At 44.7% G+C, this 18,642-nt stretch overlaps 1 protein-coding gene across 2 annotated transcripts; it reads left to right on the top strand.

Annotated features, from left to right (window-relative positions):
* Window positions 1–10,749: 10,749 nt before the first annotated feature.
* ZBTB42 (zinc finger and BTB domain containing 42) lies at window positions 10,750–17,404 on the top strand. 2 transcript variants are annotated; one of them, XM_071745404.1, is made up of 2 exons: window positions 10,750–11,024; window positions 12,542–17,404. In XM_071745404.1, exon 2 carries the CDS (start codon window positions 12,556–12,558, stop codon window positions 13,984–13,986), a length of 1,431 nt encoding a protein of 476 aa, XP_071601505.1. In that variant the 5' UTR covers window positions 10,750–11,024; window positions 12,542–12,555; the 3' UTR covers window positions 13,987–17,404. The 2 variants fall into 2 exon arrangements, with proteins under 2 accessions (XP_071601505.1, XP_071601506.1); XM_071745405.1 differs by lacking the exon at window positions 10,750–11,024 and adding an exon at window positions 11,720–11,800.
* Window positions 17,405–18,642: the final 1,238 nt, after the last annotated feature.

The raw sequence follows: 18,642 nt of genomic DNA, 5'->3' as shown, positions 1-18,642 counted from the left end.
TCCTATCCCCCTTCCTGACTGTTGCTGCTAGGTTTAATTTTTTCCTTGTCTGCTGCAAAGGGCTGGGCTCACTTCAAGATCAGCTGCTTGGGACCTCAGCCCTGTGCTGGGGCAGATGCTCTGGTGCTGAGAAAGCCAAGGTGCCAGCACTGCCCTTGCCAACCTAAGCATCACTGCGTGCACCCTCCCTGAGGCACAGAGCCCCCCAGACCCACCCAGCATCCACTTCATTCCTCTGCAGAAGTGCTGGTGAACCACTGCACAGACATGGGTTCCTTACAAACTCTTGAGCAATGTTAACTGTTTGAACTACAGAAGGAGCTGAACTGAACACGCAGGCTTGGCTGTCACAAGCTACAGGCTCAAGAAAGCAAGTGAAATAGGGCACAAAGATCAGTGTATCCTCTCTAAGCCAGTGGGCAAGTCAGGCTTCGTGGGTTATTTGATGATATTTGACTCTCCTTCTATACGAATAACATCTGCAAACACACTGAGTCTCTTCGGAATTGTTTTTGGTTTAAAAGAATCTGTTAATCTGTTATTTAGAGTATTTCAGTCACTCCCTGACTTGCTATTTTGGCTGGTCACGGTGTCACATTTGAGTCTTCCCATCCCCTGCCTCAAGGAAACATTATTCCCATGATAATCAGGTGTTTGTTATAGGAGCTTCCAAAGACAACAGGAGAGAGCCCTGATACAATAAGCCTACTGCTGGGGGTTAGAAATGAGGATGATGATAAAGCAGGGACAGAAGACAAGATTAAATGAAGAAAAATATCCAATTTCTGAAACTCCACTGGCTACATTTAGATTTCTCAGCAGCAGCCTGCTCAGCACTAGACTGACACATGCCTGCATCCTGCCTTGTGTCAGTGCATCCACCTGGCTGATGTGGCAAGGCTGGCCATCCCAGCAGCTTTAAACTTCCCAGCCATCTCAGATTCTTTCTGAGCAGTGATGTTTGGTTTTTATGAAAGAGCAGAACTTTTTGCCTTTTTCACACCTGTCAAGTAACAGGAAGGAATTAGGAGAACAATCCTGTGGCCACCACACCTACCTTCATCATCTCCACCATATGTCTAGAGGGCTTCTGCAGCAGCTGCCAGTAGCAGAGAGAAAGCAAACTTTCTTCCTGATCTTCATCTAGAGATAATAAAATTTTAAAAAGATCATCCTGGAGCAGACCAAAGGTACATCTAATCTAGTGTCCTCTCCCCAGCAAAAAATAGCTGATGTGGAGGGATGAATGTGAGAACAGGGTAAGCAACCAGTAATACATCCTAAGAATATTGTCCGTGCTTTCAACACTGTGTAGCTTTCTTAGCCAAAACCAGTATGTTGTTTTTCCCACCTTTTGGTGAATTTATTGACCATGACGTTTTCTCATGGTCCTCCAAATCTATGCAGTCTTGGCACCCTGAAGATGCTCTACCAAGGAGATCCATACCTTAATTACAATTCTGTAAAGTATCACCTCCATCCTAAACCTTCTATCTTACAAGCTTACCTGCTGCCCCTGCTTCTTATCCTGGAAGAAGGCTGGAAGGATTGATCTCCCCATACTGATCCAAACTTGGAGGCTCCTACCATCCCTTCTTGAGCTGCCTCACACCAAGGCTGCAGGACCCCTCCCTCTGTGACCATCCAGACACTGTGTGGGCGTGCAGGACAACATCCCACCAACCTGGATGGCAAGTTTGGGAATGGGAATAGTCCCAGACACACGCTCCTGTCTGGTAAGATCTTAAACCTCATCCAGGCAGTGTGGCTTAATTCATCAGTGCTTGCAAGGAGTCCAGGTACACAAGTGTGAGGCACTGCATGAGTGGCAGCAGGCAGAGTTGCCTGTACCCCAGCCTCTCCATGTGTTCAGACAGACACCAGTGTTTTGCAGTCATAATATTTCCACAATTTCCCCAATCTTACCTCCTCTTTCCTTCCAGGCTTTAAGGTAAGCAACTTTAAAAGCAGCTCCGGAAATGGGTAGAGGCTAAAGAAGAAAGTCCCAGAAAAGACACTTGGGCAGGGAGAGGTGGGAGGGAGGCACATGCCCATATGCACCCTCACCAGCCTGCCTGAAGAGAGAACTAATATAATTTGTGTGGGATTTTCCTCCCCCTCCCGCAGATCAAAAGGACAGCAGCAATGCAATCTGCTGTTTGTGTAGGAAATGTGTCAGAAGAGGGAAGGAGGGGATACACATGGGAACATCTGCTCCAAGAAGCCACTTGAAAATTAACCATTTAGGTCCTGATCCAGGAAACACCTGCCTAGTGCTAAGCCTCAACAACACTGGGGCTGTGCATGGTCACGACACCTTTTGCAAAGTTCTGGAGAAGGATGACAAGGAAGTCTTACTCTGGTTTCCTTGGACTTGGCTCATGCAGACAGAGGGGAGCCCTTCCTGCTGCTGGGCTGTGTTGAAGATGTAGGAAGGGTTGTGCATGGACAGATTCACTCATCTCCATCCAGGCACACCTGGACAAGTGCAACATTTGCAACCTGGCGCCCTGAGTTATGGATGCTAAGAGCAGGGTACAGGGGGGAGACAGTAAAACCTCCCTTCTCCTCCTCCCCTTACTGCTCTCTCCCTCTTCCTGCATCAACTGGACCTGGCAACCTGGAGCTAAAGAACCCATTGCAGAAAGTTAAGGGAGGGAGAAGCACATCCTGTTTTTTCTCTCCTACCTGTGACTATTACAGGTGCCCTTAAAGCCACCCCTTGTGCCCTTTGCACAAAAACTTGTTGCCAGAATAAAATATTTGCTGACCTGGCTTTGCAACATTACTACCTGCTAAGATAAGTACAGCAGAGAAAAAGAGAAGAAAAAAAAAAAAAAAAGAAGAAAAAAAAAAAGGGTGTTCTGTTTTTTTTTTTCTTTCTGTGTGTAAAATTAAAAATCTCACATTGTCCCAGTGCAACAGAGTCAAGCACAAAAGGGAAAAAACAGCCCCGTGTTGTTCTAGGCCAGGTGCCAAAACAACTTGTGTGAGTTTGTGCTGGCAGCAGCGTTCCCCGGCTGAGGGTCCACGCTTGGCCACAGCAGAGTCGTGGCCACCAACCCTGCCTCCCAGGCCACTGAATCACTGTCCCCTTCTCCCTCCTACCCTGGCCACCCTGAACCTCCCACACACTTAAGCTAATGGTTGTTTTGGGTTTTTTTATTATTTATTTGGCGCGTCCTGTAAAATGTGTCCCATGACTGCCGTTTACTACCCAGGGTGGCATACGAAAGGCTGCTGCCTCTGTGAAAACATCAACCTTAACCCGGTTTTGGACACAGTCCAACAAGTCCTTTACCCACTGAAATACTTTGACACAAGTATTTCAGTCAACAGGATTCCTTGCATGAGTAAGGGATTGTGGGATTTAGCCTTTACCCATCTTATTTTTCTGGTAAATAAAATGTACTTTTTTCAACCACTCTAGAGAACTTAACGATTTTTTTTTTTTTTTTTTTGCCTTTTCCTGCTCTTTAGGTTTTGCCTATTTCCCCAGAGTCCCTATCACTGCAAACACCATTTAATTTGCAATTTCTTTCTTTCCAATCTCTCCTCTATATAAATCACTACATTTACCTTCCTTACTTGTAGACATGAGTTAAAACAGTAATGTGATCCCCGAGTTAGCAGAGAGAGATTGTTTGGATTTCAGGTGCTGCATCAGAGCTGGTTTTCTTGGTATTGATCCTGCATCAAATGCTGGAAGAGCTGCAAGAGTTCAAGTGTAACTCCCAGTAACCAAAGAAAAACCCAAATGCCACATTTTTTTAACTGATCTTAAGAGGACCTCTGCTTTCCTTTTGTTTCTCTGCCTTCTTACAAGTCTTGTTTAAATGTCTGTAGTCACAAATCCTCCCCTAAATTCCCAAGACACAGCAGAGAGCCTGAGAGTATCCCGATTACACAGGTGCAGTTTGAACATTGCTCTGGACTTGAGCTGGAGGCTATCTCTGCTTCACTTGTCTGAAAATAAGTACTTAGCCTTTTGGACTATGGAATTACAGGCAGACATGAGCTGCAGCACATCACTTGGTGTATGCTGCTGGCTATGCAAACTAAGGACCCACAGCCATGCAGCCACCATCTAGGCACATCCTCAAGTCTCAGTTTTGAAGGTCAGACAAACTAAGGGAGATGTTAAGAACCATGGGGCTACAGCATGCCTTACTGCAACTTTGCAACTTTCCTGTTTAGTTTTACTTTTAGTCCATTTTTGTTAGGGTTTTTTTTTTTTGTTTTTGGTTTCGGTTTAGGTTTTTTTTTTTGCAAATGAACAGTTCGCTGTCGTGCCAAATTCTGAGAAACCCTTTTGCATACCGAATGGGAAATACTGTCACCAGCAGTGACAGGGGTCCATTCATCCTGTCCTGCTTTGACCAGCTGACACCCACAGCTCCCTGGCAGGTGACAGCCATTCCAGGTTGTTTTCTTTCACTTATTAACTGCTACAGGCTGGCCTCCATCTACACATGGTGCTGTGTTGGAAGCATTTTTTCCTGCTCTTTAGTAAGTGTCACCATTTTGACCAGAGAAACCTGACACTTTGCACAAGCATCAGGAGTGTGTCCTAAAGAGCTGGATTTGGGTTTTTTTCGCATGGTTTTGCATGCCTGCTGACATTTCCACTATCCCATATTTTGAGGCATTTAATTTCCAAGGGCAACTTACTAAAAATTCTTCTCCATGGGTACCAGTGGAGCTCAGGCTCTTTGCTGTGTTGCAGGAGGAACACAGTAATGCAGTAGCCTGGATGTCAAACTGCAGCCTGAACCCCTGATGTTGTCAAGTCTGTCACTTCATTGCATGAGAAAGCCGTGATGCAAGAGCAAAGTGTACAAGAACTGTCTCTGAAGTCAAAACTCTTCCACAGAGAGAGGTCTACCTTCAGATAAATCCAAGCCACTGCCCTAGTTTCAGGGAGTCTCTTCTCCCTCACTACACCTTTGCCTGGGTGCTAAGTGCTCATCTCCCCAGGACCCAGCCATGCCACCAGCTTCAACTACCTAACTCTCCAGCCATATTCTTAAGCTTAATGTTATTCACATATTTCAGTGATTCATTAAAACAGGACTTGCACTGAGAGTCTAATTAAGACCAAGGTTCCACATTCATTTCCAGAGAAGTAAAAGGCAAGTTATGTAAACTCACAGCAAGTACTTCTTCTTTTACCAGAAGAGCAAGATAAAAGCATAAAACACATCCATAGGCAAAACAGTAAAGGAGGGGAGTGAAGGTTTTGGCAGACAGTACATAAGAGAAGGAAGTCTAGAAAGATATTTTTATTTGCATTTCTTACATGACATTCTTTGGACTTCCCCTCCACCTGGAACACATCAGAGGGAAGTGGAGCGACCAGTGTGATGGCTACTAAACAGCCCTAAGACAGCAGCAGTTCTTTTTGACTAGAAAAACGGTCTGTCTTACTCTCCCCATCCCCAGCCTCCTGTTTCTCTCTCCGTTTTCTGGGGCTGGACTGAGAGGCACAGGTTTGGTACTCAGGCTTCCCAAGGGGTCAAGCAGAGGCTGGGAGCACAGCGAGCACAGATTCTCTCTGCACTGAGCTCCCAGATTCACCCCAAAATCCTTCCCATACAGTTCCCAAAACCCCTGTCCCAGTTCCTCTGACTAGACTGAGGCATGGTGAAGAAGAGGACAGATGCCCCTGCTAAAGAGACCTAATATGTTTAAAAACTGATAGTTTCTGTATCTGGAGATAGAAGTTTTTTTTGTAATGTAGGAAGTGTGGCTTTTAGAGCCAAGGAGGCAGCTCTGGTCTCAAAGGAGAGCACAAAAAGGGTTGAAGGAAGAAGAAAGTACCCAAGGAGAAAGGACAGGGGCTAGAAAACACCGCTGAGTGCTCCAAATTACAGAGGGTCTTGGAGGTGGGAACAAGAAACTTGGTTTTGATTTGCTACATGATAAAAGGATAAAGTAATAGAAGATGTGATTGCTGTAGCTATCTGGATGTGTTTGAAAGAGCAGAAGTGGGCATCACTAAGGCAAACAGTAGAGAGATGATAGCAGTGATGGTGTGAACTGTGAGGCATGTGAAGGTTTTAGTACGGGGATCAGAGAAAAGCGAGATATTTTGGATTTTATTTTTTTTAACATCTGGGGTACTTATGCTCATTTATATTGGCTCGGGATGGGTTTGGAAACTCCATGGAAAAGCAAAAATCAAAAGACTATTATCTGCCACACACATGGCAAAAGAGGGGTCTTTTATGCCCTGCGACTGCAAATTTATCCAAGAAGGATCACGACCTTATTCTAAGGATATTTTTGGCCAATGCTATAAGTCCCAAAAGAGGAATCTGCTTAAGCCACCTTCTATAGGCAGTGGGATAGGTACACCAACACTCCATCTTATAAACCTCAGGGTAATAGTTAGACGTACAAATGATTTATTCTGAGAAAAAACATTTTCTGAGGAACAGCTGCTAAGCTGTCACCAGAACATCACCAGGACTAAGGTTTTTATTCTAGGTTATATTTTTGCTTAGCAAGGATTTTCACTGTGAGATTTTCCAGTCCTAATCTAGCAAAACACTTCTGCAATATTTAGCCCTGTTTTCTCCTGGGAGTTACTAAAATAAGGTGCATTGTTAACATGGTGTATTATTTGCTTATAAACAGAGCAACGCCAATTAAGAACCTCTCCCTTAAATAAGAAATTAGTAACTCTACACTGGACCTTACCAGTGCTGCTCAACCTATCCAAGAATACATCAGCTTCTGATTTAAAGACCTCTGTCTGGGCTTGATAAATCTTACGCCTGGTCCCAAAGTGGACACTGATTTTGTCTTGTACTATCCACAGTTATTTTATGGCCTTCCATTGTCATTCTTTATATACCATGCTACAAACTTCTATACACCTGTTAATGTGTAACATAGGTTCTCAGACTTCCTTTCCAGGGACAAATGGATAATGCAATACAATAACAGATAAATAATACAAGTATTAAAGAGGAAAAAACTTGCTTAATTGTACCAGATTTTTTAAAGTAAGTGTATATTTTGTTCCCAATGTACCAAAGAAAACCTAAGCCACATTAAAATATGGCTGCCAGGGTGATTAGCAAGGGTGAAACAGGGGAAAAACCTTTCTGAAATAGGATAGTGTGTCTCATCAACATCATGCAAATTTCCTTCACCTCTGCAAACCAAGTGTGCTCCCTTTACAGAAAAAAACCCCCAATGGATTTTGAAAGATCTTTACTATTTACAGAATTTTTACTATTTTTACTATTTACAGAAATCCAGAACACAGCAGACTGTGACAAAAACCAACCAGAAGCTGAGGGCTAAGGAAGCTGAGTGAAACTATGATAGATAAATAACTGAGAGGAAGCTGTCTCCCAGCTGCTGACAAGAGAGCTGAAGTACAGGTGTGATATTAAATGCCTGGCTGGTTCGGGCAGGGACTCTTGCTGCGGAGTCAAACGTGACCTGTGCCAGTGGTACCTTTGCAGGGTCCTTTGTGCCCTGAATGCATGTCACTAGATTGCTGTATCCTTACTGATAGCTGTGGTGTAGCAAATACAACAAGTTAATGTGTAATTTATATTTGCAGCTTAGTGCTACGAGCCTATCCATTTGGTAGGATGATTTGACAATGGATAAGTAAGGCCCTAGCTGCTAAACTATATACTCACAAATACTGCAGTGCACACACAGGGTCTCATTATCAGGGAGAAATCAGCAGGACAGCCATAAAACAAATACGACTCACATAAACACACTGCTCAGGAGACTGTCTGCAATATATGCTCTGATTAATGTCTGGAATGGCAATAGTGCAAGTTAATGCTTCCTTGAGTCTTAGATGACGTGCTTGAAAAGATCTTTGGGAAGGTCATGCCCACTTTTATGACCTGACTGCAAATGGAGCAAACATCTCCCCCCCAAAAGGCTGACCTTGGATTTGACTGCAAGGTAAGTACTGGTGTAGATTGCAAATTGGGGAAGATCTGAGAACACCAGTGGCAGCTCCTTCTCTTAACACCATGGGGTTCAGCATCTTCTGGAGTTAAAATCCTGCCTGTTTTGGAGGAGGAAATGAAGCATTTGGTCCTTCTAACAGCCCACTGCTGTCTTCATGGGAAAAAAAATCAACCTTTGGAAAAGTTTGGAAGAGCTTCTGCAAATAAACCTTGCTATGAGCAGTGCACTGAAAATCAGTCCCTGCCAGTATGAAACAATCTCAGACCTTGACTTTCCCTGTGAAATGCAACTGGATTACCACAAAGAAGGTGCCCTACAAAACAAAAACAAAAAAACAGAAAAACCCAAAACAATCAAGCATTAAAGCACTGAAATCATGTAGCAACAAACACAAAGAGGCTTCTGCCCAATGCTGGGAGACACAAAATGATTAAATCACACGAAAAACCTGTTGCTACCACTCATGCATTTGGCCAACAAAGAGGGCTAGAGAGGCCCCATTTGGTAAATATATACACTTGTTGGATCAAAGGAGTAAGAATGGAAGCGAGTCCTCAGGCTTTATGGACCTGGTCCAGTTGGTTTTTCTACTAATTTCTGTGGGCTTTGGCTCATGTCCAGGCAGCATAAAAAACCAGGAGCGGGGCTAGCCTTGCTTGGCAAATGAGAGTCCTGCCAGCACCACTGATTTTTACTTGCTCTGCCCTAAACCTGGGCTACTTGTTCAATTCTGGAAGGATCTGTGAGCAGCTGAAGGCTTGCTGGCACCCAAGAGTGGTCTGGCTGGACCCAGGCAGGCACGTGGCTGCAGAATGATGCCTAACATGGTGGCTCTCCACATCTTCCATCAGTCCCCATTCACATTCAGCTGTCCTCATGTTCGGCAGCACCATGGTTGTCATCTCTGAGCATGGTCAGAGAGTTTCCTTCAGCTGAGCAGCTGCTGCCTGGCTCTGTTCCCTGGGGGAAGGACTGCAAACGGAGCCTCTTCTCAGTTTTGGGGTCAGGGAGCCTTCAGCAGCCTCCAAAGGGCTCAGGGGCCCAGGAGGTGGAAGCAGACAGTCTGCTTACCAAGTTGTGCCTTGGCCAGGGCCTTGAGGAAGGCAGAAGCTCTCAGAATAAAGCTTCTGGGGCAGTTCTTCCTGCTGCCTTGCCTCCAGTAATCACTTTGGGCTTGTTTACATTAGAGAGTTGTACTACCAGTATTTTATACAGCCATAGTTAAATCAGTACAACACCTGTATTGTATCTATGGTTGCCTTGGTGTGAAGGTGAGTATAGTATTTCTGAGCCCTGAAAAAGCAAGCCAACAACATGCAAAATGGATACCTAGAGAAAATGGGAATGCTGTTGTGTTTTCTGACATTTCAAACTCAGTAATGACCAAAGACTTACTGTGAAATTGTAATTAGTTTACTAAAAATAAGATAGTGCTGGATTGTAGACAATTATTCCTAGCTCACAGAACCCAAACAGGAATTAAAACCCTAGTTCTTTTTCAATCTATTTTTTTCTCCTTTATTAATAAAAGAGAGAGGGAAAATGAACTATGAAATAAACAAAATAAGGGATTCCTGCCAAGTAGCACAATTCATATGAATACTAGAGAGAGACTGTCTAACATTTCCAGTGTACAAAGACAGCAAAACTCTGCAAGTTGAAAAATCCACAGAGTAACTTAATGGAAACTGCACTGGCACTTTGGGGAAGAAACTGCTCCACTATTGGTAGTGTCTGTATTACTAGGCTGCAATTGTGGGATAATGGCTTCTTTAAAAGGACAGAGAGCTCCCATTCCCCAATCGTGTCTGCGATCGTGGACAAACAGATAAAGCTCTCGGCTTTACTGAATGGTGACAGATTTAACCCCAGGACCTTTAACTCTTTCACTGGAGCCAGGCACCTCCATATTCCACACAGGAGTTTTCCAATTTGAACAGTATGGGTGGCTGTACTACTGAATACATGAGAGGAGCTTTGTGGTGATGTAGCTACTGACAATCAAAAAACACCCAAATATTCTGGCATTCACTGGCAGTGGAATTAAATAGTCGAGGTCTGTGAGAGAGAAGTGATGTTGGTGGACCCTGACTTCTAGAGATAAAACATCAGAGAACAGGATTATATACATTTAATATTGACTTAACAATCAATAAACTGATGTTTTAAGGTGCTAATATGCACAGTGCATTGGAAAACAGATACACAAAAATAAAAAATAATTTAAAAGTTGCTATCCTGTGAATATTATAATCTAGACACGGCAACCTACAGGAAGGAAGAGAAAGGAGTTTCCCAGCTTCACTTGGAACCTGAAGCACGGACTCCGACTGGCAGCAGGTGTGGGGTTTGCAGGGGACCTCTATAGTGCCCCCGTGCCCAGCTCCTCCCCTCCTTCAAAAAAAGCCACCTGACACCACTCTCAAACTCCTTTTTTTTTTTTTCTTTCTTTTTTTTTTTTTTTCTTTTTCTTTCCCAAGGGCGGCAAAATCTTTTAAAAAATACCAACCTCGACCGCGAGACCCAACACAGCAGCGACATCCACAATCCCTCCACATTGACCCCTCTCCCGGGGGGGGCTCCCGTAGCAGGAGTTTTGCGGCTGGGAGGTTGGGGGAGTGGGGGATGGATCGCGATCCCCCTCCCGCTACCCCCTTTCTCCCCGTCCCCCCCAACCCTTCCTCTACGCTCCGCGGGTGCGGAGGCGTCGCAGAAGAGTTAGGAGCGGGACGGCAGCGCTGCCAATGCAGCGGCCGAGAAAGGGAGGAGGAGGAGGAGGAGGAGGAAGGGGAGGAGGAGAGAGGGGGAGGGCGCAGCCGGCAGCGCGCACCGGCCGCCGCCGGCGGGGCTGGCCGGGGTGGCGGGGGCTATTGTGTGCACCAGACGGGGACACACTCGCCACACACTCACACACAGACACACACACACTCAACACAGACACGGATCGGAGGGAAAATATCGCGAGAGCGGCCGGTTAACAACCTGCTCCACAAACACCGCCGCGCAGCCGGCCCCGCGCCGCACCCGCGGAGCGCCGCGCACATGCGGACGCCGAGCCCCGCCGCTGCACGCCGGTGAGTAAAGCGGGGAGAGGCGGGAGGCCCAAACCCAACCCCCCCTCCGGCAAGGAGAAAAGTCCTCCTTGCAAAGTTGGGGAGCGCGGTTGGGAAGAGGGGGGTGGTGGTGTTCCCGAAAGCGGCTCCGCGGTGCTTCCCCCCCCAAACACACACACACACACACACACACACACACACACACACACACACACACACACACACACACACACACACACACACACACACACACACAGCCTCTGCCGTCCCCCCCCCCTACTCCCCCTCAACCGCGCTGCGCGGAGCCGGGCGCCCGCGAAGGTCACCGCGACGGGCTGCGGGGAGCAACTTTGCGGCGGGAGGTGGGGTGAGGGCGGGGGGCAAGGGGGGGTTAGGGGGTAGGGGAGGGTAATGTAGGGGTGGGGGCGGTCTCGGGGCAAGTTTGTGGGATTTAATCGCGGGCTATAAATGGGGCTGCTGGAACTTTAAAAGGCAGCAAGCTGTGGTTGGCTGGTAGCGAGATTTGGAGTAACATATGGCATTAAAAGGCGCACAGCTGGAGGTAGCATTTCCATCGCAGTGAAGTCAGAGCAGCTGACTCTCCAGCTTGCGGTGTAATTAGCAAACCGAGCACTCCTCCTTCCCTCCCTCCCTCCCTCCCGCCTGCCTCCCTCCCTCCCTCCTTCTATCCCTCCCTCCCTCCCGCCGCGCCTCGCTCGCACTCGCACCGCGCCCGCGCTCCCTCCTGCCCGCCCGGCTCCGCGCCCGCGGCCGGCTCCGCCGCGCCCCGCGGGAAGGTAAGCGCCCGGCCGCGGCAGGTAGCCGACTGCAGCCTCAACCCTGCCCGCTCGCTGTCCTTGCGCCTCTCGTTTTGCTCCTTGGCTTTTAATAACTTCAAGGGAAACTTTTTCCTCTTTATTCCCCCCACGCCCCCGACCCTTACCGCATGCGGGGGCCGGGGCCGCTTCCACCCCCCTAACCCGCCCTCCCCACCCTGCAAAAACGCCACTTCCCCAGCACCAGCCGCCACTGTTTTGTTGTGATTCCGTGCATAACGACTAAGGATAAAGTTTAAATGTGCGTGTGTGTATGTGCATGACGTGGGTAATAGGCTTTATTAAAAGATGCCCTGAGTTAGTGTCGCTGGGAAGACAGCCTGGGAGTTTAGGATTTTTTTTATGTCTGTGCGAATGTGTGTGCGTGCTTTCCTTCTCTTAATTTTATTAAAGTGCTCAGTGGAGAAACAAAGGTTGGAGGGGCTGCTGCTTTACTAGCTTTTGTTTACTTACAATCAAGTTTTTCCTGTTCGGAGCAGGTGCGAAAGGATGAGAAGCATGTTGTGTTGTTTTGTTGGTTTGTGTGGGTTTTTTTTCCCCTCTCTCCCCCTCCTTAATAAAACTATTTACAGACAATTAACAGTAAACGTTATCTCCAAGGCTGTTTCTTTGGCTTGTGTTACCAAAAAGCCGATCTGTTTGTTACAGCTGCTAGGAGGCTTTAGTTTACAGTAGCATTCAAGTTTTTCCTGTTTTGAACAGGTTATGAAGGAAGAATGGAGTTTCCAGACCATAGCCGCCAGTTGCTGCAGTGTCTGAGTCAGCAGCGTCACCAGGGCTTCCTGTGTGACTGTACTGTTTTAGTTGGAGAAGCTCAATTCAGAGCTCACAGAGCCGTTCTTGCCTCTTGCAGTATGTACTTCCATCTTTTCTACAGGGACCAGTTAGACAAAAGGGATATTGTGCATCTGAACAGTGACATTGTCACAGCCCCTGCCTTCAGCCTGCTGCTCGAATTCATGTACGAGGGAAAGCTGGAATTCAACAGTCTCCCGGTCGAAGATGTGCTGGCTGCGGCTAGCTACCTTCACATGTATGACATTGTGAAAGTCTGCAAGGGCAAGTTGAAAGATAAAGAATTATGTTCCGAAGAGAAGATTAATGATGAGGCAGCTAGTTTGGAGAAAGCAGAGCATTTTCTAGATGCTGGGGTGCCCCTGGTCCACGAGTTTGACCCAGGAAACAAACAAAAATTCAGCGTTGCAGAATACGAGAGAGCAGCAGGCAAAGAAAAGGTCAGCAGTCACCCCGCCTGGTCCTCTGATCATCTAAGTGTCAGCTCTGTGCCGACAGAGGCAGAACCGTGCGCCGCAGCAGCTGGAAAAACAAAGGCTAATGTCAATAGTTCCACGGGACCTTTGTCCCAAAGGTCTGTTAACCATCCCCTGGCTTCGAGTGATGTGGACTGCGCGCTGGATTTGTCTTTCAAGCCCGTGCCGGGGAGAGATTCCTTACACCCCTCCTATGTCTTTGGACAGCTGGCTTCCGACAGCCAGCAGCAGGGTACCGAGCCACTTGTTAAAGATGAACAAGACTTGCTGTCAGATCAGGAGGATGGCGAAGCCAGGAGTCCGGAGAGTCAGCATTTTGGGAATTCAGCCAAAAGCCTAGTGACAGGGTTAGGACACATGTTCGCGGGGAATGGCAGCTCTCATGCCCGAGAGGAGGATATAGATCAAGAGCGAGACGAGAGTGAGGACGACATGGATTCCTCGGACATCTCCTCCTCGGGTGTCCTCGTGCCTCCCGGGCATATCTGCATTTGCCCCCTCTGTAGCAAGGTGTTCCCCAGCCCACACATCCTTCAGCTGCACCTGAGCTCCCACTTCCGTGACAAGGACGGCTCCCGGACCCGCCTGTCTCCCGACGGGTCCGTCCCCACTTGTACCCTCTGTGGGAAGACTTTCTCTTGCATGTACACCTTAAAAAGGCATGAGAGGACTCACTCGGGGGAGAAGCCCTACACCTGCGGCCAGTGTGGGAAGAGCTTCCAGTATTCCCACAACCTCAGCCGACACGCTGTGGTGCACACCAGGGAGAAACCCCACGGGTGCAAGTGGTGCGAGAGACGGTTCACCCAGTCTGGGGATTTGTACAGACATATCCGCAAATTTCATTGTGGCCTTGTAAAGTCCTTGGTTGTTTGAGATGTGGGATTCTTATTTTTCTTATTTTTTTTTTTTCCCCTGCCCTTTTAAAACAAAACAGGAAAAAAAAACGGCAGCATCTAAATTTTATTTCCCCCCTTCCTCTTATTTTATTTTGGTGATACTCACTTCAGGTATATGATCTTTAAAAGATGAAGAGGTGTACACTCCAGAGGCCTTTCAATGTAATTCTTCCACCTCTCCATCTTCCCCTTCCCCTGCCGTGCCCCCTTCTCAGCCCTGTCCTTTAGGTCTTCTCTTGCGCACCCATGTTACATTATTAATGTGAAATGATCTAAGTAATTCTGCAATGATTTAGCATATGTTTTCACACTGGAAGTACTTGCTTCGTGGTCAGGGTTGTTTTTTTTTTGTCTGTTTGTTTTGGTTTGGATTGGGTTTTGGTTTTTTCCAGTTTAAAAAAAAAGATTATCAGCAAGTTCTGGAGAAAAATTTGAATTCCATTAAGCTCCCCTAATGCTCTCTGTGTGTTGCAGAGAAACCTATGAAGAGATGAACATTGATTTAAATACATTTCAGTATAGAGAAACTTGTCTGCACATTACAAATGGCCCTACTTTTATTTTACAGAGCTAGACAAGACCTTAAATAGGCCCCGATTATGAAGGGGGTCAAGGATTCCCGCCTGTGTCTTTGGTACGGGTCATTTTTTTTTAATACCCTTTATTATATTAGAATAGTTCTGCAATTGGTCCTTAAAACTGAATGAGAAGGTTTTGCCTCGGGACTTGACTTAAATTTTCCCTTCCCCCCATCCTCCTCGGTGGACTGGCCTACTGAAAAGCTGCTTTCAAGCATAAAACGTGGACAGAAAAACTCTGTCTGCAGCATATTCACTCCAGAAATACTGAAGGATGTGCACTGGAACCTATATATAAAAAAAATCATACGATACATCATTATTTTCATTCCCATATTGACACCTAGGGGCTGATCCTGTCCCCCCTTGGGGGGTGGGAGGGAGACAGGAGTCCTAAAGCCAACAAAAAAACCATCTCCGTATCAGGTTCTTGGGGTGTCATAGTTCAAGGTAACTCAAACCACACGTATTAGAAGGTGCCCTGCTGTCTTGCCCGTGATGTTTGCTGCTACACTAGAATCGGCAGCTCAGAATTTTCTTTTTTTTCTTTTTTATGAAGTTTATGATACCCTCTGGGCCAACTTCTGTGCAATCACCGGTATTTCAGAGGAGCAGGATGAAGATAAAAAGCTGGAAGGAAAACTTGGCCCAACTTTTTTCCCCATGTCTCACCTTTCAGGGGAGGTTTTTGGGGTATTTTTAGGTATGGGGGTTTGGTTTTTTTGTTATTGTTGTGTTTTGGGGGTTTTTTTTTGGGTTTTTTTTTTTTTTTTTTTAGTTTGTAAACTGAGGCTGCTTATAGCTATAACAAGTTTTACTCCAAATAACTCAATTACATGCTTAATAGAGCATACTTTGGTCTGTGCATGTTAGTAAATATCAGATTATTCCCTTCGAGTCAAATTACCCATTCAAGGTACATGTACACGAGACTGAAATATAATAATGATATCTGAGGGGTTTGAATGTTGTTCTGCTGCGTTAGCATTGCTTCTCCAGCTTCTCTGACACTCCTGGAGTTCTTTTGTGAAACTTAAGCGTTTATTATAAAATTATTTTGAAGCACTGAGTTAGATTATTTTTAAAAGTTGTGCTTGAAATACTGTATTTCATCTTATGAAGAAAAAAAATTTCCCAATGCCTTCCCCCTCTGGTCCAAAAACTGAGCACTACCTACATAAGTAATATGGAATTGATTATTTTTTTAATATTTTTTTTTAAAAAAAAAACATAAGTACTTCCTCTTTTAAAGAAAATCAGGATCTCCCTGTTACAGCATCCTCTTATTATTCATCTCTTAAACTATGAATGTACATGTAATGTGAAATTTTGCTTCTATTTATAGTTTTGGGGTTTTTTTGTTTTCAATCTAATTTCTTGACTGTAAAATATTTTTACTGAACCTGTTACAGATGAAAGTATTTGGGAGAGTACTCTATCTTGAACATAAGTGGCTTTGGTACTGTGGTCTTACACTACTTAATCAGTTTTCTTCCTTTTTTTTTTTTTTTTTTCTCTTTTTGCTGTGATTGGAAATAGCACTGAACAAAATCTACTAAATTAAGTTATTTTTCTTTCTACTAAAATTAAGTTATTTTTTTCTCCTGAAGATACTTGATATAGTATTTATTAGATTTTTTTTTTTTTGAAGTGGAATTATTTCTGTTAATCTATTTCAAAACTAGTTAATTTACACTTCACTTTAAATTTTATAACAGTGGAATTTGCATGTTGAACAAAATGTAAAGAGTTTAATGTAGAGTCGGCATTACTGAAGCTGGTAATCTTAATTCTGCATTCTTGTGACACTTTTTTGCATTTCAGTCTTCAGTTACTGTTGGTTTTGGTTTTGATTTGTTTTTGTTTTTTAATTTTTTTAAAGATCATAAAATAGGATGTGCCATAAGAACATCATTAGAGTATGGAGCAGGGAAAAGTTGAAACAAGTTTGTGTCTGATCTTAGTATAGAAATAATTCATTAATCTGAAGCTATGAGCATGCTCTGTACTGCAGTGAATATGGGGCAAAAGTTTTTTTTTTTAAAAAAAAAAAAAAAAGAAAAAAAGACTTTCTCATTCTTTACTTACATCATGAACACACTGTTCTCATAGTCTGGTATTTGTGTTCCCACTCCTCATAGCTTGAATTTCTAAAGTAAAAAAAAAATATTTGCACTTATTTTTGTTCTTAAGGTGACTTTTCTTGGCTATCTCTCTGTGTGTGTCTCTTATTTTTAAGTTGCAATAGCTCAGAGCATGTTTTCAAAATGGTTCATGACTCTACAGAGAAGTACTAAAAACATTGCACACTTACGCTTGTCTCTTGATAAACTATTTCACTGTGGGGTGGTTGCTGTCTCTGTAGGGGACAGTCCTGCTCTGCATTTTAAACACTGGATTTGTCTTCTACTACAAACAAATACTGTGAAGTTAATGTAAAAAAAAAAAATCATTGATATTTTTAATTGTTTTTAATCTTGGTGCAGTTCAGATTAAATATGTATATTTAAAGACACTAATTTTTGTGGGAGAGTTTTATAGTATACAGTATGTAGAAAAGCTATTGGAATGGAATATATTTTATAAAAACGTTCTATCACTGTTTTATAGTGAACTATTTTTTTCTTCAGTGTTAGTGTAATATTGTTAGTCTAGATATGACAATCGCAGGAAGAGTGATTCAAGCTACTGTTAGCGCTTAGTTTTGCGTGGAGTTCTGTTTGCAACTGTATTGGTATGTGCTGTATAATGTGACAATCGTGACTAGGATTGTTGTCTTTATAAATTTACACAAAATAAAACGTGCTAGAGTTGTAAGCTTCAGCCTCCTCCTCCTCGCCCCCCCACCTCAACCCCTTTAGCAGAAGTCTTGTGATGTTGGGGTTTTTTGTTGTTATTTATTATATGAGTGATTTATTGTTTTCATTATTAGTATTTTACAGGTGGTTGTCCTTTTTTTTTTTTTTTTTTTTATGTTTTTATTATGTATTGTAATAATTTCTTTCTTTTTCAGGGCCACGTGGAATTTAAGATATGAGGAGTTGCTGTATCTCAGTCAGAGCCTGACTGAGCATTTCCTTAGTGACTGGGCAGGACTTCTGCACCACTTCTGCATTTTAACCAGAGTATTGGGGAGGATTGAACTGGCTCAGCTCTCCCTCCAAAGCCCAGAAGGTCTCCAAAGCCTCCAAAGTGAGCTTTGGACTACCTTGGTCCCAAGCAATGCTTCTGTACAACTGCAGTGAGGTGCAGGGGACTGGGTGACAAGCCTGGGGATGCAGAAGTGATGCAGCATCTGTGGCACAGGGCTCTGGTGCCTCCTGGCATCCTAATGCCTTGGGCTGACCATAGCTCCATTGACTATTATGCCTGAAGAGATTCTCTTGGGAGAGTCGGGGTCCGACCCAACTCCCACTAGTAGCTGCCTTGAAACTTGGGTTGACTTTAGCAGGAGCTGGGATTAGAAGGAAGAAGACCTGAGCTGCCCATCTCAGCTGCTTCTCAAGCTGATGGTTAGGCTTGCTCCTGTACTATGCATATAGCATCTATTTCTTAATTATTTGAAGGCAAAGGATCCTGAAAGAATGGGACCACCTCAAAATGTTGCTGGTTGAGGAATAGGCAAATTGGAGTTAATCCTGGTGTGAAGGCACAGTGTGCTCTCTCCTCCCCTGCTATAGCAAAGTCACTTTGCAGTCATCTCAGAATAGGTATTCCTTGCATTCAAGTGTGCATTCTGCCTGGTGCCTCCAATCTGTGGGAGCACAGAAAGCTGTTAGAGGTGCTCCATGGTCTTGATCCCATGTGATGAAGTGGTAGGAATTATAAATGTGTGCATGCATATATATAAAAATTTATTTTCTACTACTGGGGGTGGCTATCCCTGCAGCTGCTTATTTGTGGCACACTCTCTTCTCACTCTCTTCTGCTGTTTTGTGGATGTATGGAAGAAGATTCAAAGGTGTTTCAGCCTTTCTGACCCCCAAGAATAACTAAAAAAAATGTCACAATCTGGGTGCTATGCTAGGGAAAGGGCTTTTCTTTGAGGGAAAGGA

Source organism: Heliangelus exortis, chromosome 5, assembly GCF_036169615.1.
Source record: "Heliangelus exortis chromosome 5, bHelExo1.hap1, whole genome shotgun sequence".
Taxonomy (NCBI): Eukaryota; Metazoa; Chordata; class Aves; order Apodiformes; family Trochilidae; genus Heliangelus; species Heliangelus exortis.
The sequence above is the reverse complement of the archived record's forward strand: the minus strand, read 5'-3'. Positions and strand labels throughout refer to the sequence as shown.

Coding starts and splice junctions, on each gene's coding strand:
- ZBTB42 (XM_071745404.1), top strand. CDS start 12,556: ATGGAGTTTCCAGACCATAGCCGCCAGTTGCTGCAGTGTCTGAGTCAG.